We start from the raw sequence: 9,538 nt of genomic DNA on the forward strand, positions 1-9,538 counted from the left end.
GATGATAAAAAGGACCAGAGTTTATTGAAAAATCTTAGTTGTGTGTGCTTCAATCCTCACACTTCATCTGACCAGCACACATCCAACTATAAACAACCCATAAACCTTGAGTTTGCGTAAACATTCCATCTTATCTCTTATTCATTCAGACAAAACAGTTAATGAAACCTAATCATAAGATTAAGCAAACAAACTAAACAAATTTTGCAATGCAATGGTCTATTTTTCGCTGTTATAGCAGGGTTTGTTTTTATGTCCTGTCACTTTTTTGTAGTTAATCTACAAAATTAATGTAAAATGTACAGTTTTTTTTTTCTTTTCTTTTTTTCAGAGTTGATTGAAGGTAATGAGGAGAGAGAAGTGAGTGAATCTGAGGAGAAGAAACCTTACAAGTGTTCACACTGTGACAAGAAATTCAGTCGGTCATCAAGTCTGAAACTACATGAGAGGATCCACACTGGAGAGAAACCTTACAAGTGTTCACACTGTGACAAGAAATTCAGTCAGTCAGGAAACTTTAAAACACATGAGATGACCCACACTGGAGAGAAACCTTACAAGTGTTCACACTGTGACAAGAGATTCAGTGTGTCATCAAGTCTGAAACTACATGAGAGGATCCACACTGGAGAGAAACTGCACACATGTGATCAGTGCGGGAAGAGTTTCACGATAAAAGCAAACCTTACGTCACACATGAGAGTTCATACTGGAGAGAAACCGTTCACTTGTGATCAGTGCGGAAAGAGTTTCTCACGATCAGAAAACCTTATGACACACATGAACATCCACACTAGAGAGAAGCAGTACACATGTAATCAGTGTGACAAAACATTTTTGAGGGCTCCAGAACTGAAGCAACACCTGAGAGTTCATACAAAGGATAAGCCACATTCGTGTAATTTGTGTGGAAAGAGTTTTTCATGTCCAGAACATGTAAAATTGCATCAGAAAATACATGCTGCTGTGAGAGATTACATGTGCTTTGAGTGTGAAAAGACTTTTACTACAGCGAGCCATTTAAAACTGCATGAGAAGATTCACACTGGAGAGAAACCTTACAAGTGTTCACACTGTGACAAGAGATTCAGACTGCCAACAACTATGAAAACACATGAGATGATCCACACTGGAGAGAAACCTTACAAGTGTTCACACTGTGACAAGAGATTCAGTGTGTCATCAAATCTGAAAAAACATGAGATGATCCACACTGGAGAGAAACCTTACAAGTGTTCACACTGTGACAAGAGATTCAGTGTGTCATCAAGTCTGAAACTACATGAGAGGATCCACACTGGAGAGAAACCTTACAAGTGTTCACACCGTGACGAGAGATTCAATCAGTCAGGACACCTGAAAGCACATGAGATGATCCACACTGGAGAGAAACCTTACAAGTGTTCACACTGTGACAAGAGATTCAGTGTGTCATCAAATCTGAAAACACATGAGATGATCCACACTGGAGAGAAACTTTACAAGTGTTCACACTGTGACAAGAGATTCAATCAGTCAGGACACCTGAAAACACATGAGATGATCCACACTGGAAAGAAACCTTACAAGTGTTCACACTGTGACAAGAGATTCAGTCAGTCATCAAATCTGAAACTACATGAGAGGATCCACACTGGAGAGAAACCTTACAAGTGTTCACACTGTAACAAGAGATTCAGTGTGTCATCACATCTGAAACTGCATGAGAGGATTCACACTGGAGAGAAACCTTACAAGTGTTCACACTGTGACGAGAGATTCAATCAGTCAGGAACTCTGAAAACACATGAGAAGATTCACACTGGAGAGAAACCGTATCTCTGCACGACATGTGGGAAGAGTTTCAGTCATTCAGTTTCTCTACACAATCATACAAAAAACTATCATAGTAAGTAGAGCATCTTCAGATCTGATGCTGCATCCTCACCAAAAAAATCTTCTTAAATCGATTAACGCGTATACGCATTGAGTCATTTTCTCCTGATAACCCCAAAAAGAATTTAAATTTCAGTTTTGATCGTACAGATAAGAGCAATACATGAATCTGTAAAGGGTCTACTTTTTTTGTATACGGACATAATAACAACAAAACTTGGTGCATTTATAAAATAAAGATAACAAACAAGGTGTGCTGTCTGCAGCTTTTGTCTATAAGATATATAAGATATCTATAGAAAGCTTGACATGTCTACTTTTAAACTGAACAAGTGCTGCCGAAAACAGATATTCTGTGATAAAGTAATCCATATGAAAACAACGCGATATCCGTTTTTCACGTCTCCCTTCATTATATCTAATGTGACCACACCCCGCGCTAGTCAGATTCAAACTGAAGCGCGGCTTTAATACGCCCATAACAGAAGACAACGCAACCAGACTGTGCTTCAAGTTTTTTTTATTTTACTGTTTGCTTCACGATGAGAGGAATAAGTCATAATTCTGGTGTGGTGTGGTTGAGGATTTGAAAAATGGTTTTCCTCAGAAAAAAAGGATGAAGTGCTTTATTCAGCAGAGATCATAAACATTAGTAAGTCTCTTTTTATTCATTTATTTACTTGAACTAGTTTTCACATAACGTGTGAAAATTTTACTAGTTAGACTTTTTCCAAACTATAATTCCTGACTAAATGTATAATCAAGTGAAATATTATGAAGTTTCAATAACAATATACAATACTATACAATTCAAAAGCTTGATGTAAATAATATAAATGTAGCAAATAAATGTAACTGTAACACTTGTAACAAACAATGCTGTTCTTTCAATTTATCCCCCCTAAAAAACCTGAAAAATATATTCTCAGCTTTTTTCAACATTAATAATAATAATAATGATAATAACAACAATAAAAATTTTTTTGTTGAAATTAAGATTTTTAAAAGGAGGTAACTGGAGTAATGATGCAAAAAATTCAGTTTGAAAGTCAGCTTTGATTGTTCCTAATAAATTGTTTAACTGCTCCCCCAAGTGGATATTAAATTATGTTGTGGGATAATTAAATATATTCTAAATAAACTAAAAACATAAACTTATATAGATTTTTTCCTCACATTCTTTCTTGTAACTCTTCCCTCTCAGTGACACACAGCTGACTGAGAGGCTCATTATGCAGCTCATTATGCAGGCCTTTGTCTTCTCAGGTGTAAATCACAATGATATTCATGATAGTTGACGCCTACTTGCATATGACTTTTACCAACCAAAAGTGTCTTAGAAAATTTAAATCCATATATTGTTTTCTGTAAGTGAGTAAACAAGATGATTTTCACATAATTTAGAAAGAAAAATTCTAGGCTACAAGCTCTAGTTCTCAAAAATCCCGGGAGCCAATGTTTTGTAAGTGTTTTATGGCCTTATTCAAGTGATTTAACATTTGTTGTTTTTCACTAACCATGCAAAACATTTTTTTTCTCAAAAACACAATCATGTACATACATGCTGCTCACATATTATTATAGCCCAGTTTGTGCTGATTACAGTGAGATTAGACTTTAGCCATTTAGATGTGAAAAAGCACAAATGTCAAAACTTCTCCAGGCCCCAAAAATACCCTTAGACTCCAGAGGGTTAATCTACATCTTCATAACCATTAGATTAAAATCAGATTCAGACCAACTCAAAGATGCAGTTTCTTCCCAAATAACAATGTTACAAAGTTTTATTCCTGTATATAATTTAGCTTCATGATATAAATGATATCATTGTACTTATGGGTTTCATATTATTTTCATTAATTTAATATTACATTTAATAAGCAGGATTATAAGAATATCAAAACCTTACGATACTCATCCATACGTGTCAGAAGTCAGAAGGAGAGAGAGAGCGGAGAAAGAAGTTTTCACTTTTGCTTAGCTTGTTTTTGTATTTGCTCATAAACTGTAATTGATTAAATGTTACCTTTTTTATGAATACATTGTTATCTTTACTTTTTATATTTCAACTTTTTATCAACAACGGTTATTGTCTGCTGATTGTATTTAAATCAGGGAAAAGTAATTTTATAATTGTAGTTTTAATATTTAAAAGCCGCAAAGTATTATAAATGCTTTTGGGGCTTTTACATTTCTCAGTAAAGCTTTCATTTGCCTAATAAACTATGTTTTACTCCACACATGACTGACATTGAATGAGTTTGTCTACATTAGCAACCCTTCTCCTAGCTTTGGGCAGTTTGATCCTAATATCAATGGTGTTAATTAGGGCTGGGATAAACAATTATTTTTTAAAGGATTAATCTAGCGATTCTTTTTTCAATGCATCGATTAATCTAACGATTAATTTTTCAGACCGATTCAATTACGATTATCTCACCATTAATTGACTACTAACATTTTATACATGTTGATTTACATATCTGAAAAGTTCTTCTTTCAGATGAAAATAACAACAACTTGATGTCTAGCATTCAATGTCAATGTCACCTTTATTTATATAGCGCTTTAAACAAAATACATTGCGTCAAAGCAACTGAACAACATTCATTAGGAAAACAGTGTCAAAAATGCAAAAATGATAGTTAAAGGCAGTTCATCATTGGATTCAGTTATGTTATCTCTGTTCAGTTAAATAGTGTCTGTGCATTTATTTGCAATCAAGTCAACGATATCGCTGTAGATGAAGTGTCCCCAACTAAGCAAGCCAGAGGCGACAGCGGCAAGGAACCGAAACTCCATCGGTGACAGAATGGAGAAAAAAACCTTGGGAGAAACCAGGCTCAGTTGGGGGGCCAGTTCTCCTCTGACCAGACGAAACCAGTAGTTCAATTCCAGGCTGCAGCAAAGTCAGATTGTGCAGAAGAATCATCTGTTTCCTGTGGTCTTGTCCTGGTGCTCCTCTGAGACAAGGTCTTTACAGGGGATCTGTATCTGGGGCTCTAGTTGTCCTGGTCTCCACTGTCTTTCAGGGATGTAGAGGTCCTTTGTAGGTGCTGATCCAGCATCTGGTCTGGATACGTACTGGATCCGGGTGACTGCAGTGACCCTCTGATCTGGACACAGACTGGATCTGGTGGCCACGGTGACCTCGGAACAAGAGAGAAACAGACAAATATTAGCGTAGATGCCATTCTTCTAATGATGTAGCAAGTACATAGGGTGTTATGGGAAGTGTTTCCGGTTCCGGTTTACCTAATTAATGCAGCCTAAAAATCCTTTAACGGATTTGGATAATAAAAGCATATTAGTATGTTATGTGTATGCCAGGTTAAAGAGATGGGTCTTTAATCTAGATTTAAACTGCAAGAGTGTGTCTGCCTCCCGAACAATGTTAGGTAGGTTATTCCAGAGTTTGGGCGCCAAATAGGAAAAGGATCTGCCGCCTGCAGTTGATTTTGATATTCTAGGTATTATCAAATTGCCTGAGTTTTGAGAACGTAGCGGACGTAGAGGATTATAATGTAAAAGGAGCTCATTCAAATACTGAGGTACTAAACCATTCAGGGCTTTATAAGTAATAAGCAATATTTTAAAATCTATGCGATGCTTGATAGGGAGCCAGTGCAGTGTTGACAGGACCGGGCTAATATGGTCATACTTCCTGGTTCTAGTAAGAACTCTTGCTGCTGCATTTTGGACTAGCTGTAGTTTGTTTACTAAGCGTGCAGAACAACCACCCAATAAAGCATTACAATAATCTAACCTTGAGGTCATAAATGCATGGATTAACATTTCTGCATTTGACATTGAGAGCATAGGCCGTAATTTAGATATATTTTTGAGATGGAAAAATGCAGTTTTACAAATGCTAGAAACGTGGCTTTCTAAGGAAAGATTGTGATCAAATAGCACACCTAGGTTCCTAACTGATGACGAAGAATTGACAGAGCAACCATCAAGTCTTAAACAGTGTTCTAGTTTATTACAAGCAGAGTTTTTAGGTCCTATAATTAACACCTCTGTTTTTTCAGAATTTAGCAGTAAGAAATTACTCGTCATCCAGTTTTTTATATCGACTATGCAATCCATTAGTTTTTCAAATTGGTGTGTTTCACCGGGCTGCGAAGAAATATAGAGCTGAGTATCATCAGCATAACAGTGAAAGCTAACACCATGTTTCCTGATGATATCTCCCAAGGGTAACATATAAAGCGTGAAGAGTAGCGGCCCTAGTACTGAGCCTTGAGGTACTCCATACTGCACTTGTGATCGATAGGATACATCTTCATTCACTGCTACGAACTGATGGCGGTCATATAAGTACGATTTAAACCATGCTAATGCACTTCCACTGATGCCAACAAAGTGTTCAAGTCTATGCAAAAGAATGTTGTGGTCAATTGTCAAACGCAGCACTAAGATCCAATAAAACTAATAGAGAGATACACCCACGATCAGATGATAAGAGCAGATCATTTGTAACTCTAAGGAGAGCAGTCTCAGTACTATGATACGGTCTAAATCCTGACTGGAAATCCTCACATATACCATTTTTCTCTAAGAAGGAATATAATTGTGTGGATACCACCTTTTCTAGTATCTTGGGTCCGAGTATGCTCATTATACCATGGTGTCAAACTGTTTTCCTTAACCTTCCTTAAGCGTAAAGGAGCAACTTTATTTAAAGTGCTAGAAAAGAGAGAGTCCATAGTTTCTGTTACATCATCAAGTTGTTCTGAGGTTTTGGATATGCTAAGGAATTTGGATACATCAGGAAGATAACTTAAAAAGCAGTCTTTTGTGTTAGAAGTGATGGTTCTTCCATACTTGTAACAAGAAGTAGAATTTACAATTTTGGCTATATGAATTTTGCAAAGAACTAAATAATGATCTGAGATATCATCACTTGGCTGAATAATTTCAACACCATCAACATCAATTCCATGTGACAGTATTAAATCTAGAGTATGATTTCGACAATGAGTAGGTCCTGAAACGTGTTGTCTAACACCAATAGAGTTCAGAATGTCTATAAATGCTGATCCCAATGCATCGTTTTCATTATCAACATGGATATTAAAATCACCAACTATTAAAACTTTATCTGCAGCCAGAACTAACTCGGATGTTAAATCACCAAACTCTTTAATAAAGTCTGTATGGTGCCCTGGTGGCCTGTATACAGTAGCCAGTACAAACATAACAGGGGATTTATCATTAACATTTGTTTCTTTGGATAATGTTATATGAAGTACCATTACTTCAAACGAGTTATACTTGTAGCCTGCCCTCTGAGAAATCCTGAAAACGTTGTTATAAATTGAAGCAACACCTCCATCTTTGCCTTTTAGACGTGGCTCATGTTTATAACAGTAATCTTGGGGGGTGGACTCATTTAAAATAATGTAATCATCAGGTTTTAGCCAGGTTCCTGTCAAACAGAGTACATCTATATTATGATCAGTGATCATATTATTTACAAAAAGTGTTTTCGTAGAAAATTCAATAAAAAAGGTCACCCAAAATACTTGTTTAGAGCAATTGAAAGAATACAGTAACCAATGTAAACTAGAGGGCTTTAAGCTAATACAGAGAGTGCTTTTACAAAAACTAAATAAATAAAAATTAACAGTGGGAGCCAGCAGCCTCTCATGGAGAAAAAAAAATCTCAGAATCCTCCACGTGAAACTGTGGCGTTCCGCCCTTTTTCTATCATGTCTAATGATTTTGGTTAATATGCACGAGGGAGAGAGTGAGAGAGAGAGAGAGCAAGAAGCACTCGTGTAGTTTGAAGACTGTGAGTGCGCGAGCGCGTGTGAAACTTTGGTGTTTTGCCCTTTTTCTATCGTGTTTAATGTTTTTGATTAATGTGCACAAGGGAGAGAGAGAGCTAGAAGCGCTCGTGTTGTTTGAAGACTGTGAGTTTGCGCACGCAGCCGGGGCTCTCTCTCGTACGTGCCCTGTCAGGCGCAGCAGTCATTCTATTCTACATCACTCACCGATCAAATAAGGATTTGACAGTCGCCAAAAAAAAAGATCAATGCAGAAAACCCCTGGATTGGTTATAAAACGTTGGACAGAATATATCCAACAGACAGACATCGCTTATATTCAGCGCACATAAGGTAAACGTTTTGCAAAAGTTTTTTAGAGAAATAAAAACAGGTTGACGAATCGATGCGCATATTTTGCGTCAACGTATTTTTTGCGTCGACGTCATCGATGATCTTGACGCGTTGTCCCAGCCCTAGTATTAATACCTGCAACCAATCACATACAATATAAATACGATACCCTAACCACCACTCAGGGCTGAGTATTGTTAGTGTTTATCACCATGTTAGCGATAGCTACATTACAGCGACAGTTCCTAGTCCTAGTTCTCAAATCAAGTCTAGTTTAGTCCTGTCCATTGCCTTATACATCCGTGTCTTGATCCTAGCATGTTTGCCTTGTTCTGCCTGTTCTCTGCCTGCCTTGGACTTTAGCCTTTCTTGGATTATCACTTTGTCTTGCTGTTTCAGACTTTGATTGTACCTCGCCTGAACTATTGCCTGTCTGAAGATTACCCATTTGCCTCGCCCTTTGGATTACATTACAGAGAGTAGTGAAAACAGCAGAGCTCATAATTGGACATAAACTCCCAGCCTTACAGGATATCTATCAAACTCACTGCTTGAAAAAGGCTCGCAGCATCATCAAGGACTGCACTCACCCTGCTCATCACCTGTTTGCCTCACTGCCATCTGGCAGACACTTACGATCCATCTGATCATGGACAACCAGACTGAAGAATAGCTTTTATCTTCAAGCCATCAGACTGCTTAACAGCCAACTATCCTTCATCTAAAACCGGAATACATGCTGCCTTTAAGTTTATTATTTATTGTACTTGCACTGCAACTTTTAATAGTTTTTTCTTGTAGCTCTGCGATATTCTACAAATACATTTTGGACACTGCTCTACCCCAATATTCTATATTAGTATCTCAGGACTAGTTAAATCTCTTAACAATGTCTACCCCTATTGTATCGGTTACTGCCACTTATTTTTATTTACTGCTCTGTCTGTGTTTATTGTTCTGTCTATAGTGACTTAAGTCACTCAATATCTCCATACCATCCATTTACGTTTATATCTGTATATGTTAATTTTTTTTATGTGTGGGCCTGTTATTGTCCTTGTAGTCTGAGCCTTGTCACAATCATTTCAATGCCCAGTTTTTCCCAGTGTTACCTATGCAAATTATAAATAAATGACTCTTGACCTCTTGACATTTGCCATCGATTGATCCATGCCTGTCTCTGGATAACTTTTCTGCTGTGCCTGTGCTATACCTGTTGTTGCTGTCGACCCATCCCTGTTTTATGACTCCTTGCCAGTAAAGGTGGCCACAAAATTTTGTCAACCACAAGACATTCAAGAATGCTTATCGCTACTCTGTTGATTAAACTTGCTTGTGTTTTGGTGGCCGCTGCGACAGCAGAGCACGTTCATGGTATGTAACTGCTGCCATCCTTGAATCAAGTCAAGTCACAGCTGCTCTTCCTGAGTCAAGTCACTGCTGATCGTCCTGAGTCATATCACATCACAGTTGATCTTCCAGAGGCTTGTGTCATTTGACATCCCATTTAATCATCTTAAGTCATGTTACAGTTG

The 9,538-nt window shown here is 37.4% G+C and overlaps 1 protein-coding gene across 1 annotated transcript; it reads left to right on the forward strand.

Moving 5' to 3' along the window:
* The first annotated feature begins 209 nt into the window (after positions 1 to 209).
* On the forward strand, positions 210 to 9,169 carry LOC132143455 (zinc finger protein 271-like). The gene is made up of 3 exons (XM_059553712.1): positions 210 to 242; positions 334 to 1,888; positions 8,403 to 9,169. Exons 1-3 carry the CDS (start codon positions 210 to 212, stop codon positions 8,438 to 8,440), a joined length of 1,626 nt encoding a protein of 541 aa, XP_059409695.1. The 3' UTR covers positions 8,441 to 9,169.
* The last annotated feature ends 369 nt before the right edge of the window (positions 9,170 to 9,538 follow it).

Source organism: Carassius carassius, chromosome 1 (genome assembly GCF_963082965.1).
Source record: "Carassius carassius chromosome 1, fCarCar2.1, whole genome shotgun sequence".
In the NCBI taxonomy this organism is placed as follows: domain Eukaryota; kingdom Metazoa; phylum Chordata; class Actinopteri; order Cypriniformes; family Cyprinidae; genus Carassius; species Carassius carassius.